The 23237-nt window shown below is 54.8% G+C and overlaps 2 protein-coding genes and 1 non-coding gene across 5 annotated transcripts; all 3 read left to right on the forward strand.

The window, feature by feature from the left end:
- Positions 1–2107: 2107 nt before the first annotated feature.
- On the forward strand, positions 2108–2215 carry LOC138380990 (U6 spliceosomal RNA). The gene has a single exon (XR_011232948.1). It is a non-coding gene; the product is annotated as a U6 spliceosomal RNA (small nuclear RNA).
- A 2146-nt stretch (positions 2216–4361) lies between these two features.
- On the forward strand, positions 4362–10329 carry SLC25A41 (solute carrier family 25 member 41). The gene is made up of 7 exons (XM_069496817.1): positions 4362–4574; positions 4727–4882; positions 5392–5544; positions 5725–5832; positions 8947–9114; positions 9202–9349; positions 10157–10329. The coding sequence occupies exons 1-7, from the start codon at positions 4362–4364 to the stop codon at positions 10327–10329; spliced, it is 1119 nt and encodes a 372-aa protein (XP_069352918.1).
- A 1614-nt stretch (positions 10330–11943) lies between these two features.
- On the forward strand, positions 11944–22677 carry KHSRP (KH-type splicing regulatory protein). Of its 3 annotated transcripts, XM_069479621.1 has the most exons (20): positions 11944–12192; positions 13891–13987; positions 14654–14692; positions 15034–15073; positions 15924–15973; positions 16263–16334; positions 17165–17222; positions 17524–17698; positions 17886–17984; positions 18324–18422; positions 18512–18614; positions 19302–19402; positions 19520–19664; positions 19753–19913; positions 19997–20106; positions 20518–20606; positions 20688–20888; positions 20968–21045; positions 21130–21290; positions 22331–22677. In XM_069479621.1, exons 1-20 carry the CDS (start codon positions 11944–11946, stop codon positions 22337–22339), a joined length of 2136 nt encoding a protein of 711 aa, XP_069335722.1. In that variant the 3' UTR covers positions 22340–22677. The 3 variants fall into 3 exon arrangements, with proteins under 3 accessions (XP_069335722.1, XP_069335703.1, XP_069335713.1); XM_069479602.1 differs by having other exon boundaries at positions 21130–22677; XM_069479612.1 differs by having other exon boundaries at positions 20688–20813; positions 21130–22677.
- The last annotated feature ends 560 nt before the right edge of the window (positions 22678–23237 follow it).

Raw genomic sequence — 23237 nt, forward strand, 5'->3', positions numbered from 1 at the left:
TTTTTTTTCTTTGGAGACGGGGTGAGGTCTCACTATGTTGCCCGGGCTGGTCTCGAACTCCTGGCCTCAAATGATCCTCCCACCTCAGCCTCCCAAAGTGCTAGGATTACAGGTGTGACCCACCGCGCCTGGTTCATTATAACCATTTTTAAGTTGTACGGTTCTGTGGCACCAAGAGCACATTCACGTCATTGTGCAATAACGTCCCCTTCCCTCTCCCCTCCAGCCCCTGGCAACCTCCATTCTGCTTTCTGTCTCTGTGACTCTGATGACTCTAGGGACCTCATATAAATGGAATCATACAGTGTTTGTGATTTTGCATCTGGTTTATTTCACTTAGCATAACGCCTATGAGGTCCATCCATGTTGTAGCATGTGTCACAAATTCCTTCCTTTGTGTGGCTGAATAATAGTCCACGGTATGGATGGACCCCATTTTGTTCATTCATTCATCCGTCAGTGGACACTTGGATGGCTTTCACCTTTGGGCCACTGTGAATAAAAATCCTGGGGGCTAGAACTGTAAGAGGATACATTTTTGTATTTTGCAAAGTGCCTATATCCAAAATAAGGTCACATTCACAAGTCCCAGGAGTTAGGACTTGAATTAAACCATACATTTGTGGTGGATAAAATTCACCCCACAACAAGTGATTCAAATTCATTGCAAAAAATAGAAAATTCAGAATATCAATTAGATAGATAGATATAAATACATATGTGTGTGTCTCAAAGCCCCTACATAACCACTGTGAGGCTATTAATTTATATTCTTCCGAACTTTTTCCTGTGTAGACTGTGATCGTCAGCCTTCAAGGTATTCCCCAACAATTCTTCCCTCTTACTATTTATGCTCTTGTGAAGTTCCCTCTCTCATTTTCCCGGGGTGGGTCCCTTTGACCAAGAGAATGCAGAATTGATGGTATATTACATCCAAGATTGGGTTACAAAAGACCCTGCAGCTGCTATCTTGGTCACTTCTCTCTCTCTCTCTCTCTCTCTCTCTCTATCTATCTCCGGTATCATGTGCTCTGAAGGAAGCCAGTGGCCATGTAACTGAACTTGGAAGAGGATCATGCCATCTCTGGCCAACCCCACAAGAGACCCTGGAGAGCCCACCCCTCGGAGATCCTTCCACCCAAACAACTGGATCTCAGATCTTGGATCCTGAAATCTTAGACCTTTATCCCTCAAACACTGGATCACAAGAACACCCAGCTAAGCTGTTACTGAGTTCCTAACCCTCAAAACCGAACCTGCATGAGATGATAAATGTTTGTTATTTTAAGCTGCTAAATTTTTTGGAGGGGGATAATTTGTTACAAAGCAATAGCTAGCTAATACATACACATGTACATATATTTGATTTTTCACACGCTCGAAAAAGGGATCAAGGCTGGGCGAGGTGGCTCACGCCTGTAATCCTAGCACTCTGGGAGGCCGAGGCGGCTGGATCGCTCGAGGTCAGGAGTTTGAGACCAGCCTGAGCAAGAACAAGACCCCTGTCTCTACTAAAAATAGAAAGAAAAATGATCTGGACAACTAAAAATATATAGAAAATATTAGCCGGGCATGGTGGTGCATGCCCGTAGTCCCAGCTACTCGGGAGGCTGAGGCAGGAGGATCACTGGAGCCCAGGAGTTTGAGGTTGCTGTGAGCTAGGGTGACACCATGGCACTCACTCTAGCCTGGACAAGAAAGCAAGACTCTGTCTCAAAAAAAAGAAGAAGAAGAAGAAGAAGAAAAAGGGATCAAACCTTGCTAACTATGTTGTGTTCCTACTTCCTCTAAATTATGTCCTTATACCCCATGACAGTCTGGCTGCAAACCAGGAAGCTCTGCCAACTAACATGCAGTATGACCTCTGACAGACTCAGTTTCCCTCCCTATAACATCAGGGGTGTTTCAACCAACATCCTTAAAGCGAAAAGAACTTATATTTAGTGAGCAAGTACTATGTGCCCTCACCCTGTGACAAGCCTTTTAATGTATTCTCTCATTCATTTATTCATTGAACACTTACTATGTGCCAGACCCAGTTCTAGACAGGGGACACAAAAGTGAATGAAACAGACAAACATTATCTGGCCAACTAAAATATATAGAGGTGCTCGCTTCGGCAGCACATATACTAAAAATTGGAACGATACAGAGAAGATTAGCATGGCCCCTGCGCAAGGATGACACGCAAATTCGTGAAGCGTTCCATATTTTTAATTTTTAAATAAAAAATAAATAAATAAATAAAAATATATATAGAGAAAAAATTAGCTGGGCATAGTGGCGCATGCCTGTAGTCCCAGCTACCCGGGAGGCTGAGGCAGAAGGATCGCTTAAGCCCAGGAGTTTGAGGTTGCTGTGAGCTAGGCTGACGCCACGGCACTCACTCTAGCCTGGGCAACAAAGTGAGACTCTGTCTCAAAAAATAAAATAAAATAAAATATTGCAGGGCAGAGTTTTAATTTTAAATAGGGTGGTCTGGGAAGGCCTCATAAAGGTGACAGTTGAATAAAGACTTTAAGGTGGTGGGGAAGGGAGCTGTGGGAAGTCTGGGGGGAAAGCATTCTGGGAAAATGGCACAGCCCGTGCAAAGGCCCTGGGGCAGGACAGCATCTGGCATGTTGGAGGCACAAAGAGGAGGCCCATGTGGCTGGAGCAGAGTGAGAAGGGGGAGAAAGCAGGGAGGGGATAGGGGAGGACTTGGGCTTTGACCCAGAGGAAGGTGGGAGCCATGGAGGGCTGTGGGCAGAGGGAAGCCTCCTGACTCAGGTGCTCACAGGCTCCCTCTTGTGGCTGCCTTGGGGACAGACTGGGGCAGGGGAAGGCAAGGGCGGGACCCAGGGACCACAGCCGGCAGTGGGACCAGGGGAGCAACAATGGGGCAGATCAGGGTGATGGCCCCACATGGACATCGAACGAAGCAGCCAGAGTGTGGATATATTTGGAAGGTTAAGCCAACAGGGTTTGATGATTTGAGTATGGGCACGAAAGAAAAAAAGGAGTTAAGGAGGAAGTCGAGTATTTCGACCTAAGCAACCCAGATGCTGGAAGCGCCCTCAGCTAAGCTTCTCATTGGATCCTGCTGATGATACTATGTAGTACAGTTTATCGTTACTTCCAACTTCCAGATGGGGAAACTGAAGTTCAGGGAAGGAAAGTAAGAACCCCAAGATTGCACAGCAAGAAGCATTCAAGATGCGATTCGAGTCAGGAACATCTGACATCAAACCTACGCCAGTCTCACTTTGGGGACCAACTGTGTCTCTCTCCCCCAGAGCTCCAGAGCCATCTCATCCTCTCTTGCTTAGTTGCTGTGACAATGAAACCCGGTGTACGAGTTTCCCTCAGCTGCTGTAACAAGTGACCACGAATGTAGAAGCTCCAAGCAGCACGGATGTATTATTCTGGAGGTCAGCAGTCTGCCATGGGCTTGCTGGGCTAAAATCAAGGTGTCGGTAAGGCTGGTTCCTTCTGGAGGCTCCAGGGGAATATCCATTTCTCTTGCCTTTTCCAGCTTTTAGAAGCCACCTGCATTCCTGGGCTCATTACCCACTTCCTTCCTCAGTGAGGAAGAAAGAGAGAGAGAAAGAGAAAGAGAGAGAGAGAGAGAGAAAAAAAAAAAAAAACAAAAACAGTGGCTCATGTTTGTAATCCCAGCGGCACTTTGGGAGGCCAAGGCAGGAAAATCACTTAAAGCCAGGAGTTCAAGACCAGGCTGGGCAACAGAGCAAGACCCCATCTTTAGAAAAAATAAGAAAAATTATCTAGGTGTCATGGAGCATGCCTATAGTCCCAGCTACTTGGGAGGCTGAGGCAGGAGAATCCCTCGAGCCCAGGAGTTGGAGGCTGCAGTGAGCTATGATGACGCCACTGGACTCCAGCCTGGGTGACAGAGTGAGACCCTGTCTCAAAAAAAAAAAAAAAAAAAAAAAAAACCAGAGAGAGAGAAAGAGGTCTGATCTCTCTTTTCTTATGAGGGCACTAATCCCACTATGGGGGCCCCACCCTCAAGAACTCATCTAGCCCTAATTGTCTCCCAAATGCCCCACCTCAAAATTCCATCTCATTGGGGGATAGGACTTCAACATAATAATGTTGTCGAGACACCAAATTCCTCCCACCACAAGAACGTAGTCAACGGGATCAGGCAGGGATCAGGATGTGAACCTTTGTGTGTGGGGGCGGGGGGTTGCAGCGGGGAGAAGGATCATTGCTTTGCCTGCCACACTCAGCAAGGTCACAGGGCCTCTATGACCTCACTGTCGCCTAGGCACCCACCCACTAGACACTCCCACGTGGTAGCTGGACGGGCAGACGACTCCTCAGGAATTTGAATCCAGGTGTCTTCACCTCTAGCTGCCATGGGATCGCCTCCCGAGGGGGATCAGCAGCCTTGCTCCGGGGTCCAGACCCTGCTGAGGAGGGTCAAGGCCCTCATCACCAATGCGCCCCCTCCGCCCCCGCCCCCACCCCCGCCCCCGCCCCCGTCCTGGAACCCAGGCTGCACTCACGTGTATGGGTACGTGTTCGGGCACGTGCACGAAAACAACCTGGAGCATCTGCCATCCCAGCAGGTGAGCAGATCTACAATCCCACCGTGAAGCGGCAGGTCTGGGTCGGGGGGGACAGGGTGGGTCTCTCACCAGGAGGGCGTCCCAGGGGCGCACCTGGGGGAAGGAGCCCCAGCCTGGCCGAGTGTGGGCGAGGGCTGGCTCTGCCCTTGCAGGTTCTAGACACAGGAGAGCAGTTGATGGTTCCCGTGGAGGTCTTGGAAGTGGACAACGAGGGAGCCTTGTGGAAGTTTCTACTTTCGGGAGCCATGGCGGGGGCGGTGTCCCGCACGGGCACGGCCCCTCTGGACCGCGCCAAGGTGTACATGCAGGTGTGTGTGGTGGCGGCGGCAGAACACAGAGGGTGGGGACGGGTGGAGATGACGCTGACGGGGCTTAGGATGGGCATGGAGGTTGGAGTCAGGGGCTCCCGTGCCCTGGTTGAGATCTGGGTTGCGGGGCACGGCGGGGCGGATGCAGACGGGGCATGGACTTGAGTTGGGGGAATTTACTAGGGACGGGACCCAACACTGCGCCAAGGCTGGGGCTGGAGATCAGGCAGTTGGGGATGGGGGGTCTTTGGACGGGATTGCAGAGAAGATGGAAGGTGGGATGAGACAGGAATGTGGGGTGATGCTGGCTTTGGGTCTGGGTTGGTTTGGACACTTGTAGGACTGGCCGGGGAGGCGATGGAGGGGAAACCAGCTCGGGAGGGAGACGGGGCTGGGGCTGAGTGGTTGAGGAAGATGGCGGGGGCTGCGGCCCAGGCTGGGACAGGGACAGGGACGGGGTGCAGGGCTCTTCACGGGGCTCCTCCAGGGTCCTCCCTCCCCCTGCCCAGGTCTACTCCTCCAAGACTAACTTCATGAACCTGCTGGGGGGGCTCCGGAGCATGGTCCAGGAGGGGGGCGTCCACTCACTGTGGCGTGGCAATGGGATCAATGTCCTCAAGATAGCCCCGGAGTACGCCATCAAGTTCTCTGTGTTTGAACAGGTGGGGAACTGGTGGGCTGGTGTCCCCAGCTCAAGCCCAAACCCCAAACCCCTCCTGTAGCCCCCAAAAGTCCAAGTCCTCGTCCAAGACACACGTTCACCTTTCAGCCCCCTCCCCCTGGACGGGTTTCCAATCGGAAGGTGGCCGGCTTCGCTCTCACACTGTTCTCTCCCATGGCAGTGTAAGAATTACTTCTGTGGAGTACACGGGTCCCCACCCTTTCAGGAACGTCTCCTTGCTGGCTCCCTGGCTGCAGCCACCTCCCAGACACTCATCAACCCCATGGAGGTAAGAGAACGTCTGCCCGCACAGAGGAAACACCACGGAAATTAGTTGCCATCTTTCTCCTCCCCTACTTAACCTGTCCTCTTTGTGGTGCAATCAAGCTCACTGCAGCCTCGAACTTCCAGGCTCAAGCGATCCTCCTGCCTCAGCCTCCTGAGTAGCTGGGACTACAGGTGCCACCACCACACCCAACTTTAAAAAAAAAAAAAAATTGTAGAGATGGGGTCTCGCTATGTTGCCCAGGCTGATCTCAAACTCCTGGCCTCAGCCTCCCAAAATGCTGGGATTACAGGAATGAGCCACCTCGCCCAGCCCCTCCTCCTTCTTGATGTGAACTATGCATCAAACTTTTGAGCAGAAAGTACAGAGAGTTTCCATATACCTCTCCCTCCTCACACGAAGTTTCCTCTATTGGTGATATTTCACATTACGGTGGCATATTTGTTACAACTGATGCATCGATGTTGATACATTATTATTGAGGGAAGCCCATAGTGTACATTAAGTTTCACTCTTTGTGTCGTACAGTTCAGTGGGTTTTTGACAGACATATAACGTGTCCACATGAATAGTTTTGCTGCCCTTAAAAGCCCTGGTTCACTACCTACTCACCGCTCCCTCATCTCCTCAATCCCTGGAACCACTGATCTTTTTACTAATATAGTTTTATGTTCTGTCTTTAACTTTTTTTTTTGAGAGAGAGAGAGAGAGACAGGGTCTCTGTTGCCCAGGCTGGAGTGCAGTGGTATCATCATAGCTCACTGCAGCCTCCAACTCCTGGGCTCAAGGGATTCTCCTGCCTCAGCCTCCCAAGTAGCTGGGACTACAGGTGTGCACCACCACACCCAGCTAATTTTTTTTAAATTATTATTTTTTAAGATGGGGTCTTGCTATCTTGCCCAGGCTGGTCTCAAATTGCTGGCCTCAAATGATCCTCCTGCCTCAGCCTCCCAAGTAGGGTGCCAGTGCACCTACCTTCCATATAAACTTTTTTTTTTGAAGAAACAGGGTCTTGCTCTGTCACCCAGGCTGGAATGCATTGGCCCAATCGTAGCTCACTGTAATCTTGAACTTCTGGCCTCAAGCAATCCTCCCAAAGTGCTAGGATTACAGGCATGAGCCACCACACCCAGCCTGTATAAACTTTCAAATCAATTTGTCAGGTTAAGAAAGCAAAATCACCTATTGGTATTTATTTGTGTCTCAGGGGGATGGTGTTCAATTCATAAGTTTAGAGATTTCTGCCAACCATATGATGCTGAGTCTACGTACCCAACAACATATTCCACTCATCCGAGTCTCTTTGAATGTCCTTTAATGACATTTTAAGGTTTTCTTCCTATAACTCTTGCACTTGTCTCGTTAAGCTTCTTCCTAAGTACATTAGTGTCCTATTGTTGCGGAACAAATTGCTGCAAATTCAGCAGCTTAAAATGACACACATTTGTTATCTCACAGTTTCTGTGGCACTGCTTAGGTGGGTCTTCTGCTTGGGCCTCATCAGGCCAAAACCAAGGTGTCCACTGGGCTACAGAGGAACGCATCTGAGGCTTGGGGTCCTTTCCCAAGCTTCCTGGTTGTTGGCAGGATTGAATTCCTTATGATTGTAGGACTGAGGTCCTCAGTTCTTAGGGACCACCATTGCTCTCTGCCACATGACCATCTCCACACACAAGGCAGTTTGCTTTTCGGTCACCCAATAGGCTGGGTGCGGTGGCTGATGCCTGTGATCACAGCACTTTGGGAGGCTGAGGCGGGAGGATTGCTTGAGGCCAGGAGTTTGAGGCTGCAGTGATCTGTGTATGATGACGCCACTGCACTCTAGCCTGGATGACAAAGGGAGCCCTGGAAGGGAAGGAAGGAAGGAAGGAAGAAAGGAAGGAAGGAAGGAAGGAAGGGCAGAGAAGACCCAACAGGAGAGTGCTTCCTGTCTCTCTGACTTCTTGTTTCTAGCTACAGACTCTTATTTTAAGCACTCACTGATTAAGTTAGGCCCACCAAGGACAATTTCTCTTTTGATTACCTTAAAGCAGCGGTCCCCAATCTTTTTGGCACTGGGGACTGTTTTCATGGAAGACAACTTTTCCACAGACTGTGGGGGGTGGCGGAGAGATGGTTTTGGGATGATTCAAGCTCATTACATTTATTGTGCACTTTATTTCTATTATTATTACATTGTCATATATAATCAAATAATTATACAATTCACCATGGGTTGGGGACCCCTACCTTAAAGAGAACAGATGGCCGGGCCCGGTGGCTCACGCCTGTAATCCTAGCACTCTGGGAGGCCGAGGCGGGCGGATCGTTTGAGCTCAGGAGTTCGAGACCAGCCTGAGAAAGAGCGAGACCCCATCTCTATTAAAAATAGAAAGAAATTATATGGACAGCTAAAATATATATATAGAAAAAATTAGCCGGGCATGGTGGTGCATGTCTGTAGTCCCAACTACTCGGGAGGCTGAGACAGGAGGATCCCTTGAGCTCGGGAGTTTGAGGTTGCTGTGAGCTAGGCTGACGCCACGGCACTCACTCTAGTCTAGGCAACAAAGTGAGACTCTGTCTCAAAAAAAAAAAAAAGATTAAAAAAAAAAAAAAAAGAGAACAGATTAGGGGTCTTAATTACATCTGCAAAACCCATCACCTTGGCCTTGTAAGGTAATTTCCTCAGGAAAGTGAAATCTCATCCTGTTCATGGGTCCAGCCCCTGCTCTAGGTGGTGAGAGCATCATATAGGCCATGTTTATGGAGGGGGAGGTGCCCTTGGGGACCACCTTCGAATGTTGCCTGCCACACTAGGTGTTCTATTTTTTGTGCAATTGTAGAGTTCGCAATACTGGAGTATTTCATCAAAATTCTGATTTCTGGAGGCTTTTGGAAAATTGGCAGGTCTGGCCACCTGGGCCCCAAATTCCCATGGAGGAATTGGGCGGGAACTTGGTCACAGCTAACAGACCTCACTTGGCTCACGTCACTTTTCTGGCCTTCTTGGTCTCTTTGTCAGCACGTGCACGTCTGAAATCCAAAATTTAGAGAGCAGTCCAGAGAGTCTGATGGATCTGTATTTGAAACCCAGGTCTAAATCAAATGAGTCACCTCGATCCCCACCCTTCCCAGGTGCTGAAGACACGGCTGACCCTGCGCCGGACGGGGCAGTACAAGGGGCTGCTGGACTGCGCCAGGCAGATCTTGCAGCGGGAGGGCACCCGCGCCCTTTACCGCGGCTATTTGCCCAACATGCTGGGCATCGTCCCCTATGCCTGCACCGACCTGGCCGTCTACGAGGTGTGGGTCCCAAGAGGGGGTGTCGGTTGTGGGGGGAGGTAGCCAGGCTTTGAGTGTGAGCTTTCTCCTGGCCCCTTTTGCTTGCAGATGCTCCGGTGCCTCTGGCTCAAGTCAGGCAGGGACATGGAGGACCCCAGAGGCTTGGTCAGTCTGTCCTCTGTGACGCTGTCCACGACCTGTGGCCAGATGGCCAGTTACCCGCTGACTTTGGTGCGCACCAGGATGCAGGCTCAAGGTCAGCTGGCCCCTGGTAGCCACCGCCTTGCCCTAGATCTCTGGGCAATCTCATCTCCCAAAACCGACCCCCAGACTTTCCATGTTGGATCCTGGCCACATTCGCTGACCCCTGAGCCCACCAAGACTTACCATACTCACCCCAAAATCTGATACCATCCCTCAAATTAACCCTTAAAAAAATCCCTAAAACTAACATCCATCTCCCAGATGACCCCTACAAACTTCCCAAAATGCGACCCAGGCCCCCACACAGACCCCAAAGACAAATACTCCCCAAATGATCTCCCAATTTCTCCAAATCAGACCCAGCTCTCAACTGGCTGCTCAAGCCAGTATAGTTTCTAAACTCACCAAGTCTGATCCAAAACTCATGCCCACTTTCCCCCACTACCCTGGGAACGCCCCAAATCTGAGTCCCCTAAATGGACTCAGCCAATTCACAAACCTCAAAACCAATTCACAAATCTCCAAACAGGGCCTTAGCCCACCACCCTGCTCTTCAAAATGTCCCCAAACTACCCCTGGGCACACTCCCCAAATCTCTAGCAGATCTCAGATGTTCCCTCCCAAATAAGTTCTAATGTCTTCTAAGATGTTCTTTAAAATGAATCCCAAAAACTCATACCTGCTTGATCCCCCCATTCCTCCCAAAACTGACCCATTTCCTCTATAAATCGTCCAAACTCCTCTCCAAATGACCGCTGGGCCCCTATCCATGGCTTCAGCCCTCACTGCTTTACGTTCCAGCCTCCCAGGAGGCGGAGTCATCTCTGGCCAAGTCCTGAGCCTGCCTCTGTTCCTGCAGACACCGTGGAGGGCTCGAACCCCACCATGCGAGGAGTCTTTCGGAGGATCCTAGCCCAGCAGGGCTGGCTGGGGCTGTACCGAGGCATGACCCCCACGTTACTGAAGGTGTTGCCAGCAGGTGGCATCAGCTATGTGGTGTATGAGGGAATGAAGAAAACCCTGGGCGTATAGACTGTGAGCTGCATTACACTTCCTAGGCAGAAATGGGACAGAAGGACCCTTCCCCTCCATGGCTCCAAAGAGCCCTCCAGGCTCAGGCCCTGGGGCAGTTTTTGGCGGCAAAAGCAGGCTGGAGACACGGGTCAGAAGATTCCTGTCCTCACCACCCCCACCCCAGGGTGCAGCCTGAGACTAGAATTTTGGGCTCCAGTCTTGCTGCTTGTAGTTCGTCCTGGCTCCAGGGTGAAATGGTCAACGCGCAGACAATCCAGAATAAAGAGATGGCTTTTGTTGGATGTGTCTGGGATACCTGGGTCCAGGAGGGGGAATTGGGGACCTTAGGTCTCTGGGCCCTGAATGAGAATTGGGAGCTTGGATGATGCCCGGGTCCAGGAGAAAAGTTGAGGGCCTATGGTGGGAATTTGGGGGCTCAGATTCCGGGGCCTTATGTAAAGGGGGTGTGGGGTGTGGAATTAGGGGCTGGGAGCCTTCGGTCCTTGGAACGGACCTAGGACTCTTGAGTTCCAGAGGGGAGCTGGTTCCATGAGTCCTGGAGGAGAAGTGGAAACTCTAGATTCCTGGGGCAAGAGAGGAGAGAGGAGGGGGGTACAGGGATCCCCAGGTTTCGTACTCTCTCGCCGCCCCACCCCAGAAGCACCCCATGTCCAAGGCTTCAAGCAGGCCACGTGCTGGGCCTACCCAGCCTGGCTCTTGGGGAGCTAAACCAGACATCAGGCCTGAGTTCAGGCAGCCGGTCGCCACCGCCCACGTCGACTGCCATTCACTCCAGCTCCCGCTAATCCCCTCTCGCTGTCCGGCGGCCAGCTCCGCCCCAATGCAGCTGCGCTTCTACTGGCTCCCACCAAAACCGGGCACCTTTATTTCTTTCATAGCCATTTGTCCCAAGCAGTGTCAGTCACCCCAACACCCGCCCCTGCCGCTCAGCCATTGGCTTAGATGTCAGGGCCAGAAAGGGATTCTGGTTAACACGGAAAGCCATCAAGTCCAAAGCCAACCTCATCATCCAGTACTCGTCAGGGATTGGACTAAATCGGCTGCCAATCTTTACAAGGACCGCCTTCCGTCTGTATTCATTGGCTCGAGCGAACGACTATCAGGCCAATCGCCCGCCCAATCCGTCTAAGGGGTGGGTCTTTCGCTAGGCCCCGCCTCTCAGTCCACGTGACTCTTCGGAGCCGTCAATCTGGTTCTGAAGCCGCCCCGCAAATCTGGAACTCTCGCGTCATTGGGCCTCCCGCCTTCTCGGATCGCCTTGATTTCCCCGCCCAGCTCCGGCAGTCCACAGCCCATTGCCTCCGAGAGTTGTCGGTCACTGAGGGACTCCCGCCCACTGCCTCTCGCTGCACTCCGATTGGCCGCTCGCCTTCAGAGCCCGCGATTGGTGTCCGGGGTGCGGCCGCTGCCTCCCATTGGCCCACCGCAGCTGTCCGTCACGCCAGCGGCGGGAGGGGGCGACCCTCTCCCCCCGCGTCGTCTTCCCAGCGGCTGGGTTCCCAGAGTGCTCCGCGGCCGTGTGGAGCGAGGCCTTGTTCCCGCGTTGAGCCGCCGCCGCCGCCGCCTCCTCCTCAGCTTCAGCCTCCGCTCCAGGCCCGGCCCCGCCGCGCCATGTCGGACTACAGCACGGGAGGACCCCCGCCCGGGCCGCCGCCACCCGCTGGCGGGGGCGGGGGAGCCGGGGGCGCCGGGGGCGGCCCTCCGCCAGGCCCGCCGGGCGCAGGGGACCGGGGCGGCGGCGGCCCGGGCGGCGGTGGCCCGGGCGGGGGTTCGGCCGGGGGCCCCTCGCAGCCGCCCGGCGGAGGCGGCCCAGGGATCCGCAAGGACGCCTTCGCCGACGCCGTGCAGCGGGCTCGCCAGGTGAGGAGGCCGCGGGCCTGAGGGGCGCGCGGGCGGGGGAGGGGGCGAGGGTCACGTGCGCGCGCGCGCGGGGTCGCTGAGGGGGGGGGGCCCGGGGCAGTCACGGGGTCACGTGGGCGGGAGACGGGGGCCTGGCCCTCCCGCGACACCTCGAGTGGGCTCCCCACGGGTGACCCCCCTGCAGGGGGTAGGGCCGCACCGGGGGTCACCCAGAGCGGCCCCTGGGTGTGCAGGGGTTCCTGGAGCTTAGGGACTGACTTTGGGAACCCCCCCCATTAGGACACGTGAGGGGCATGCTTTGGTGTCCACGTTAGGGCAAATGGTTACGTTTGACCCCAGCCCAATCCCATTTCTGTCCCTTCCCTAGGAAGAAGGGACTTTGGGGGGTCGGAAGGGGGCGTCCTTCTCTCGAGTCTGGAAAGTGGGTAGGGGACCTTTATGCGGCCGGTGTGGCTGAGCGCTTGGGCGAAATGGGGAAGATGGGCATAGGGACTGGCTCTTGGATGCTTTTGGTAGCTTCACCCGTGGTCTGTGTCTTTTTGGAAAAGAGGGGAGGGTCCCACCAGCCTGTTTGAGTCGTGATGACAACAAGGAGGTGTCACATGCTTGGGTGTCCGACCTCCCCAGCTCCATTCGCTACCTCCCCACGGCCTGGAGGGGTGGGGGCCCAAAGAATGGGAGGACTTTGCCGCCCTTTCAGGAAACTGACCCGCTGAGGCTGATTGAGTGCTCTCCGGGGCTGTCCCAATGCCTCGGGGCTGGGACTGACTCCTCCCAAGGTGGGAGGTTCCGTTAGGTGAACGCCTGTGTGGTCTCTGGCTTCCTCACCTTTGGCGCTGGGTGGGTCCTAACAGTGCATTTGATCAGGTTGTCCACCGAACTGTCTTGATTCTGGGGCAGCTTTAACTGTGGGAGTTGGAGCTGTCATTTGGGGTGGGGTAAGGCCCATCTGAGCACCCCAACAGCTTTGGCTCAAGGTAAGCATTAAAATTGAGAAAAGTAGAAAGATAGATCCTGAGCTCAAATTTGGGTTTCTAAACCACAGACAGACTCTAGTCTTAAGTTTGCTGCATTGGGGTTTATTTTAAGTTGTTCTTTATGTGCCTAAAATGTAGCATGTGTTCCAAAGGGGTCTTTTGTTTTGGTCAAAAGAGGATTTCTGATGCCTTGACACAACCACTTCCCTCCAATGTATTCAGTAAATTTATGCAAAGATTTTGAGAGTGAAGGAGATGAAGGAAAGTTGAACTCTCCAGCATCCCAGAAGAACCAGGGTACAATCACACTGTCTGGTTCTCTGCTCTGGGGCCACCAGCAGGAGGAAATGTTTAAAAGCTCTTGCTCCTGGAGGTGACCCGAGGACCCTCCTGGCACCCAAGCATCTGTTCATTTCACCCTTAGAACCAAGTTACTGGATTATAGCCAGGCCACAGACAATTTAGACACAAATCCCAGCAAAAGGGAAAAGGGGAATTTTGATATTCCTGGATAATTTGTGAGAGTATGGAGGCCTTAGGGAAGCACTGCTTGTAGGATGCCTTAACCAACAGGCTGTTTCCCACATCGTCGGGGGAGCAGCTCCCAGGCCTGACAGCGAGACCTGATGGGTTTTCATAACCCAGAGATGTGCTGAGAAGTTGACCTGAGCACCATGGAGGGTGGCTTTGGTGGTAATTCTTATTACTACTTTACTTCTAGATCGCAGCCAAAATTGGAGGCGATGCTGCTACAACAGTGAATAACAGCACTCCGGATTTTGGTTTTGGGGGCCAAAAGAGACAATTGGAAGATGGAGGTAACTCACTTCCTCTGCTGCTTTTGGCTTGGGGAGGAAGGGCTGGGGGCAGAAAGAGGAGCTTTTGTTTGAGTGTGGTTCAGAGTTCAGGGGGCGGGGGGACCGCTGCTGTTAGGTCTTTTATTAAAACCTCAGCAGTCCTAGCTTTGTTCATTCTTTTTGTTCAGTCTGCCATCCTGAGGTATCAGGTGGCGGAGAGGAGGGCAGATTGCTTGTGACTAGGTCGAAGTTGTAAGTTCCCAAGATGATTCCTCCCTTTTTGGGAGGCTGAGGAAACGTAGGGTGGGTTATTGAGGCCTGATGTGAAGTTTTGGTGGCCCTGGGGCATGCAGCGTTGGGGAAGCAGCCAGAGAGCAACTCCTGGTCAACGCTAGGTCTATCCAGGAACCTGTGTGCCCTGAGTCAGGTCTAAGCCTAAATCAGAAGGACCCGGCTGTCGCCGTCATTGTTCACTTGATAAAAAAGGCTTTTTTACTCTGAAGTGTTGGGAGATGAGTGAAGTCTGGGTCCCCTCTGGGGTTGTTCTCTTCTGAGTTTCTCTCTCTGCTTTTGTGTTGGGGGTGGGGGAAGAGGGGAGTTGTTTGCCCAGGACATGTGGCACCAGCATCGGGTTTGAGGCAGTGTGGGTGGGTGGGTGCTGCATCTGACATCCTCTCTCTCTGACAGATCAACCGGAGAGCAAGAAACTGGCCTCCCAGGGAGACTGTAAGTCCATCGGGTGATGCAGTCAGGGGGTGGCTTTGGGTCTTCATAGGAGCTTTAGGAGCTGGGGGCCAGAAGCACTTAGGCAGCAGCTCTTCTTTATGGTGGCTCCTGGTGTTTATAGTCTGGGGCCCATAAATTTTAGGGATCCCAGGACCCCCTGGAATTGAAGGAGAACTACCCTGTATGTGCTTTCTTGGGCAGGGCTTCATGGCGCCCAGCAGGCACTTGAGCAGGCTTGAGACCACTGTGACAAGCACCAGTTGCCCCTGGGGCAGGCAGTGTTGGGGTGCCCAGAGAGGAGGAGCTAAGCCAATCTTTCTTTTGGGTTTTTTTCTCTATAGCTATCAGTTCTCAGCTTGGACCCATCCATCCTCCCCCGAGGTAAGTCGTGGTTTGGGGCACACATTGGTTTCTCGTCTGTCGCTTGCTGGGTATGGTTCTGCCCAAGGCTGCACTGGTCAGGGTTTTATCTCCCACCACTGGTTGACCAGGGAGTGCACAGACAGGGTGGGAGGGCAGGGGAGGAGAGGCTGTGGCCGTCCACTGTGCGGACTGAAGGGCGGTCTCTGCACCTGGTGCTTCCTCCACTGGGCCGGGACTCCGAGCAGTGCTGACCGCCATCCTCCTAGAAGAGGCTGGGAAGGGCCTTGTTTTTCTCCCGTGTCTTATGCACGTGCTTGTCCGCTGGGTGTCGGCAGAGCACAGGGGGCTTTGCTACCTTTTTGCTGCCCCAGGTGGACTTAGATAAATCTGACGTAGGTTGTTTGTGAGTGGTCATGCTTTCTTTTTTGTCTTTTTAATGGGCTGGTAGTTTTGTAAAACACAGTAAAAACAATTTAGTAGGAAAATGAAAAGGATACACAGCCAACTACTTTTATTATTACAAGAGTCAACAGGCATAAAATGACTGTGTCAGCTTGCTGTAAAAGCATCTTGAGTTCTTGCTCTTGCCCTGAGTCAGTGGGACAGCACCGGGCCATGGGTCACACTGCCCATCCCGAGCCTCTCATGGCACAGATGGGGAAACTGAGGCCTTGAGGTTTTGTGACCTGTATGTGGTCAGACTCTGCTTAGGCCTGTGGGGTCTTGGTCCCCACGTTGTAGGAAGCAAGATCTGCAGCCAGAAGTGTCAATGGCTGGTGGGGGCAGGTCCTGGCTTCAGGAGATCTTCTAGGTCATCCGTCCTCCGCCTTTGCCACTTGAGACTGACTTACAGTGTCTCTCCTTGTAGGACTTCAATGACAGAAGAGTACAGGGTCCCAGACGGCATGGTGGGCCTAAGTGAGTGTGGGTCACCTTGGTCGGGGAGGCCCAATACCGCCCTCTTCCCTTTCAGGGACAGTGTCTCCGAGCCCCTGCCAGCCCAAAAGCCCTGGTCTGAGAGGAGCTCCTGTATTCTGCTGTCATTTGTCCCTTTGTCTCCCTGTCTGGGCAGGTGGCTCGGGGGAGCTCGGGATGGCTGTTGCCCTCCTGAATATCCGAGGGGCTGGGGACCCTGCATGCAGGGTCTTCTCAGCTCTGGGCTCCCTCAGTCTCTGCTTTTCTCCTTTTCTTCCCCCCCTTTTCCTAGTCATTGGCAGAGGAGGAGAACAAATCAACAAAATCCAGCAGGACTCAGGCTGCAAAGTACAGATTTCTCCAGGTACAAGAGGACCAGGTTCCCGCCGGAATGGAGGCAGGGGTTGGGTTGGGCTCTTTGCACTTTGCTTTAGTCCCTTAATTTCTTCTTTAAACTTACCTTCTGTTGGGACCATATAGGTGTGACAGGGGCTGTCATTTGTAGGTGCTTAGTGTGTGCTGGGCTCACACAGCTAATACAGCCCCACCACGGGTAGTTCTGACTTTTTTTTTCCTCCCCCACTTTTTATAGTTGATGGGGATGGACTGAGGTGGAAGGTCTAGAATTGAGCAGAGTGCCTCGTTGCAGCCACCGTGCTCCAAACCATTGCAATAGGTCGCTGCGTAACTGAGATAATCCTCGGGCGGGAATACACGAGGCAGGGGTGGTGGGCTAGCTTGGAGGTCAGGCCTGGGTTTCAGTCCCAGGTCTGGCTGCGCATCAAGTTATTACCTCCTTGGATCTTGGATTCCTAAGCTGCAAAATGCCAGCTTGGCAGGGGTTTCTGGGATACTTGGTCTCACGTATGTGAGGTGCGTTACCTGTAGAAGAGGCTTGTGTGATTCCCAGTGCTAGTGGGAGTGGCCTGTGTCTTGGGCCTTCTGGAATCTGCCTCTCCCTCCACCTGATCTTTTTCCCTAAAAGTTCCTCCCCTACTGGACTTTAAGCTTCCTGACCTTGGCCTTGCATCACGTAGCTTCCCAGGTGTTCGGGGGCGGTAAATTGATTTGTCAGGCTGCCGAATGGCAACAGAAGTGGCCGTGGGTTATTCTGAAGTGTCCTTGTCTCCAGGGCAGGCCTTTCTGTGCCCGCAGGCCATGCAGGGCGCTGACCCTGTCTCCTCTTCTCTCCAGACAGTGGCGGCCTCCCCGAGCGCAGTGTGTCCTTGACAGGAGCCCCAGAATCTGTGCAGTAAGTCCTGGGCTGGACCTCTCGTTGTGATGAGGGGAACAGGCAGAAGCCCTCTCAATGCCCCTGAATGGCGGTGTGACTCCCGTGCCACATCCTCCTCTCCTGCCCCTTCCAGAGAGTTGTAGGAACAAGTTGATTCCCCAGAGTCCTGAGATCTGGGAAACCTTCCAGCCTAGACCTCAGTGCCTGGCCCCTCATCATCTCTCAGATATGCACGTTGGGGTCACCTTCCCTTTGAGCTGGGTGGGCTCTCTGGCCAGTGCTCTGTCTCAGATGGAAGCACCCGTTCTTCCCTTCTCAGGAAAGCAAAAATGATGCTGGATGACATCGTGTCTCGGGGCCGTGGGGGCCCCCCAGGACAGTTCCATGACAACGCCAACGGGGGCCAGAACGGCACGGTGCAGGAGATCATGATCCCTGCGGGGAAGGCCGGCCTGGTCATTGGCAAGGGCGGGGAGACCATCAAGCAGCTGCAGGTGAGGGGGGTCCCAGACAGCAGTCCCCAGTCCTGGCATTTTTCCTCCCTGTGCTTGCAGCCCCCCACCCCTGCCGGCTCCTGTGCCAGCAGCTTTTATCCTTTTGCATGATGCCTACCTCCTGCCTGCACCAGCCCCGGAAAGTTCTGTGAAAGCCTACCACTAACCGTTAACATTGGTTGTAAAGGAACGCGCTGGAGTGAAGATGATTCTAATTCAGGATGGTTCCCAGAACACGAACGTAGACAAGCCTCTCCGGATCATTGGGGATCCTTATAAAGTACAGGTGAGTGTGCTTGGTGGGGGGTGTAGGGGATTCTGGAGGGGGGCGGGCGGGGGGACCAGTGACCCGGAGTGTGCATTCCCACGGCTTGTGCGAACAGGTGTAACGTGGAGATTTCGAGATCACTGGCTTTGAAGTCAGCTCTGACTTTCCATTTTCTCATCTGGAAAACGGGGCTGTTGTCGATGCCTGCCCCTTAGGGTGGCAAAGAGCTCAGTGGGATGCTGTGCTGGGTGCAGCAAAGATGCGTGCTCGCTAAGGCCCATGTCCGCTGCGGGGAACTGGCGGGGCACTGAGGGGCGGCAGGTCTTGCCCACAGCGACTGTGCCCATGTGTTTGCAGCAAGCCTGCGAGATGGTGATGGACATTCTCCGGGAACGCGACCAAGGCGGCTTTGGGGACCGGAACGAGTATGGCTCTCGGATTGGTGGGGGCATAGATGTGAGTGGGGCCCCCATGGGGGGTGGCTCGTCTTGGCCCAGGGGCAGCAGAGTTGCAGGACGGACCCAGCTGACTGTGTCCCCCCGCAGGTGCCGGTGCCCAGGCATTCCGTGGGGGTGGTCATCGGCCGGAGCGGAGAGATGATCAAGAAGATCCAGAACGACGCGGGCGTTCGGATCCAGTTTAAGCAGGGTCGGGGCCTGGACGGTGGGCGGGCGGGGCGGCCAGTCTTACCCTTGCCACCAGCAGCCAGCCCCTGGGAGGCAAGCTCTGAGCACTTGGCACCATGGTCAGCCTGTTGGCCTCCTCGGGGCATCTCTTTCCTCCCAGTCCAGCCATCAGGCACACTTGTCCTTCCCTGTGTGGGACAGCCACATGACAGCTGCTGGACCTGTGGTCTTTCCAAGTCCAGATGGACTGTGTTTTCTTGTTCCCATCCCATTCCCCCGTTCAGTCTCCCACCAAACAGCCCACCCTGACAGGGCAGCCGTATAAGCAGTGAGCTGGGTCGGGTCACTGTCCTTTAACTCCGGGCTCTGCTCAGCAGGTCTGGGCAGCCTGCGGCAAGGAGCAGGCCCTCTGCTGCTCCTCAGGGGTGGATTGTTCTGGGGAGCTCACGGGTTAGTTCTGGGGTACCACACGCTGGAAGAAGCTTCAGCCGCCACCCTACCTTGGCTGTTTGGTTTCCTTCTGGGGATGTGGGCCTGCTCCTGCCTGGATCCTGCATGTGTGGAGTCAGGGAGAGCAGGCCGAGTGTTGATACCATGTCACACGCTCTGGGTCCGCACAGAGTCTGCCCTGGAGAGGCCATACTGCAGGGGGTTGGAGGTTGGCTTTTCTTTTAAATTGTTCTCTCTGCTCTCTTGGTGCTGGCCCCAGATGACGGGACAGGTCCCGACAAGATAGCCCACATAATGGGGCCCCCAGACAGGTGCGAGCACGCGGCCCGGATCATCAACGACCTCCTCCAGAGCCTCCGGGTAGGGCCTGGGGGTGCTGGGGGTAGGGGGTGTTGGGAGGAGGCCAGCCCAGCCTGCTGGGGAAGCTCGAGGGCTAGTTGGCTTCCTGTGTTGACCCTCCGCCTTCCTGTCTTGCAGAGTGGTCCCCCAGGCCCTCCAGGGGGTCCTGGCATGCCCCCAGGGGGCCGGGGCCGAGGAAGAGGCCAAGGCAACTGGGGGCCCCCTGGCGGGGAGATGACCTTCTCCATCCCCACTCACAAGTGCGGGCTGGTCATTGGCCGAGGTGAGTGTGGCCCCTCTGTGCTGTCCGCCACCCACCCTACTGGCACCCGACACCCCCGGCCCTCCCTTGACAGTCTGTGGCTATGCAGGTGGCGAGAACGTGAAAGCCATAAACCAGCAGACGGGCGCCTTCGTAGAGATCTCCCGGCAGCTGCCGCCCAACGGGGACCCCAACTTCAAATTGTTCATCATCCGGGGCTCACCCCAGCAGATCGACCACGCCAAGCAGCTCATCGAGGAGAAGATCGAGGTGGGCTCCCGGGGAGCTTCAGGTGCTCGGGCCACGCACCCTTCACCCTCCGTGCTCACCCTGTCTGCTCCTCCTCCCTCCAGGGTCCTCTCTGCCCAGTGGGACCAGGCCCAGGGGGCCCAGGCCCTGCCGGCCCCATGGGGCCCTTCAACCCTGGGCCCTTCAACCAGGGGCCACCGGGGGCCCCCCCTCAGTGAGTATTGCTCCCAGCTCCCCAGGCTTTGGGGTGTGGGGGTTGCCGTGCGGGCCACGGGGGTGACAGGCCCCATTTCTAGTCACCCTCAAGAGAAGCCCAGCTTCCCTGTTGGAGCCTTGCTTGTTGAGGCCGAGTCCAGCCCATTTTTGTAGATACTGTTGGAAAAGGTGCTGTTCTTTCCTGCTGTTCACTTTTCACCTGTAAAGCACACACTCCTTTGGAGACAATGTTCTGTGCATAGTGAATTTTGGGGGCTCGTGTTTTACATCCTTGAGCCAACACTGTCAGTGTCCTTTGCGTTGCAACGTGGGGCCTGTCCTCCCCAGACTCCCCGGCCTGTGGCCTGCATCCATCCCTGCCCCCAGCCCGGCACCACCGCTCACTTGTCCCCTCTTTCCTCTCGTGCAGCGCCGGGGGGCCCCCTCCTCACCAGTACCCACCCCAGGGCTGGGGCAACACCTACCCCCAGTGGCAACCGCCTGCGCCTCATGACCCAAGTAAGTGGCGCCCGCCTGAGCGAGGGCAGGACCTGGTCCCCACGCCCACCCCCTCAGCCCAGACTCATCTTCCTCCCGCAGGCAAAGCGGCTGCTGCAGCCGCAGACCCCAACGCCGCCTGGGCCGCCTACTACTCACACTACTACCAGCAGCCCCCGGGCCCCGTGCCGGGCCCTGCGCCAGCCCCCGCGGCCCCGCCGACCCAGGGTGAGCCCCCTCAGCCCCCACCCACCGGCCAGTCGGACTATACGAAGGCTTGGGAGGAGTATTACAAAAAGATTGGTGAGTCTGTGGCGCGGCTAGAGGGGGGTTCAGTCCTGGCCGAGAGGGCGCCCTCTGACCCTTCCTGGTGCCCCCACAGGCCAGCAGCCCCAGCAGCCTGGAGCGCCCCCGCAGCAGGACTACACGAAGGCCTGGGAGGAGTACTACAAGAAGCAGGGTGAGCAGCCACCCGTGGCGCAGAGGAGGCAGGGGGCAAGCGGCCCTCATCCACCGCCTCTCACACACCCCTGTCCACCCACAGCACAAGTGGCCACTGGTGGGGGTCCCGGAGCACCCCCAGGCTCCCAGCCAGACTACAGCGCGGCCTGGGCTGAGTACTACAGGCAGCAGGCCGCCTACTACGGACAGACTCCAGGTCCTGGCGGCCCCCAGCCACCTCCCACACAGCAGGGACAGCAGCAGGCAAGTGGGAATTGCCACCCTCCTCCTCCTCCTTTTTCCTTCCAACCCCCGGCCACCGTCCATCCTGCCTTAGTGGGTAGCGCCGGAAATCCCTTCCCCTGCGGGGTGTGCCCTTGATGCCTGCAGCGGGGGCCGTGTGGCCAGAGGTCTCCGGGAGTCCCCACACGCCGCCGGGGGAGCGTACGCTGGGTCCAGAGGTTAAATGAAGAGGCCTCCCTCCGCCAGCTGCTTGTTCCTGTGTCCCGCTGTCGTGATGCTGGGGGAGAGCGCAAGACAGACTGGCGGAACTTTGGAACTGCTGGGTAGTCCTGGGGTGGGGCGGGCGGGCGCTCAGCGGCGTCCCGTCGGCTGCCGATCACCCGCAATCTGGCCACTTGGGAAGAAAACGTCTACTTTTTTCCCTTTTCTGCATCACTTTTTTGGTTTTTGTTCTTTTTATTCTTTTATTTTTTAAACCCAAGATCTCTTTTCCCGTGTCCAAGTGACTGTGTTGCAGGCGGCCTGGCTCTGGCAGGGACAAGGGGGCTGGCCAGGGCCCCCGCCCCGCTGGGCTCGGCCTCTGTGCTCGCCTCGTGTCCCAGTCTTGTCTGTGAAGTGGGCATGAAGATCGTTGCCACCTTCCAACCTACCTCACAGGGGTGTTGTGGGGACACCGTGATCTCTGACATTGTTCATGTTGTGACGCGCCGGGAGCCGCCTGCCTTCCTGAAGACAGAGGGCACCCCCTCCCCTCCAGCCCTGAGTGCGCTTCTCTCCCCTCTGCCTCTGCCCTCTGCGGCCCCTGCTTCTCTCCTCCTGCTGTCCTATCCTTCCTCCTCCTCCATCAGGGAGCAGCGTGTGACTTCAGCCGAGGCCCCGAGCTCTTGACTAGACAGTTAACAGACAGCGTCCTTCCAGCCTGAGCCAGCCAGCTGCAGTTTGGGAGGGGGCTTCCTGGCCCCTGCACTCGCGGGTGTTCCAGCCCCTCCTCTTCCACCACCCCCTAGTGTCCCGCCCTCCCCTCCTGTAGTGACCGATTCCTATCTCTTCCCTCTCCGCAGGCTCAATGAATCGAATGAATGTGAACTTCCTCATCTGTGAAAAATCTTTATGTTTTTTTCCATTTTGTTCTGTTTGGGGGCTTTTTTTTTTTTTTTTTTTTGGTTTTGGTTTTGGTTTGTTTGGCGAGAGAGCGATGGCGGCCATGGGGGGTGCCGGGGGAGCCCTCCAGTGAGTGGCTCCGGGGGCGTGGCGGGGGCATGCCGGGCCCTCGCTCTCTCTCACATTCTGTGTGTGTCTCACATGCTTTTCCTTTCAAAATCGGGATCCTTCACGTTGAGCCAGCCATAAAAGATAGCGAGAACTAAATCTCTGCCAAAAAAAAATTTTTTTTAAAGTTAAACACACAAAGCAAAACAAAACTTATAAAATTATATATATATATATTAAAAAAAACTATACCCCCCCACCCCCAGCCTTCCCCAGACTGCCTCTCTGAGGATAAAGCAATTCATTTTCTCCCTACCACCCTTGGCCCTCTTCTTGTTTTTAAAATAAACTTTTAAAAAGGAAAAAAAAGTCAACTCTTGCTATTTCTTTTTCTTAGTTAGCATTGGAACATTCCTTGGACCAGGTGTTGGTATTGCAGGACCCCCCAGCAGCCGAGCCCCCCCTTCCTCCTCCTCTTCCTCCTCCTCCTTCTCCTCCTTCCCCCCTGGCTCAGCTCCCCGCAGCCCCGCCTGTCCCCCCTCCCAGGACTGGTCTGGTCTGTTGTCTTTTCATCTGTTCAAGAGGAGATTGAAACTGAAAACAAAATGAGAACAAAACAAAAAAAAATTGTATGGCAGTTTTTACTTTTTATCGCTCGTTTTTAACTTCACAAATAAATGATAACAAAACCTCCCCGTGTCTGCCGGATGCTGTCTGTCTGTCTTTCTCTTTCCCCCACTTTCTCCTTGGTTCCCGTAG

Source organism: Eulemur rufifrons, chromosome 2 (assembly GCF_041146395.1).
Source record: "Eulemur rufifrons isolate Redbay chromosome 2, OSU_ERuf_1, whole genome shotgun sequence".
NCBI lineage: Eukaryota > Metazoa > Chordata > Mammalia > Primates > Lemuridae > Eulemur > Eulemur rufifrons.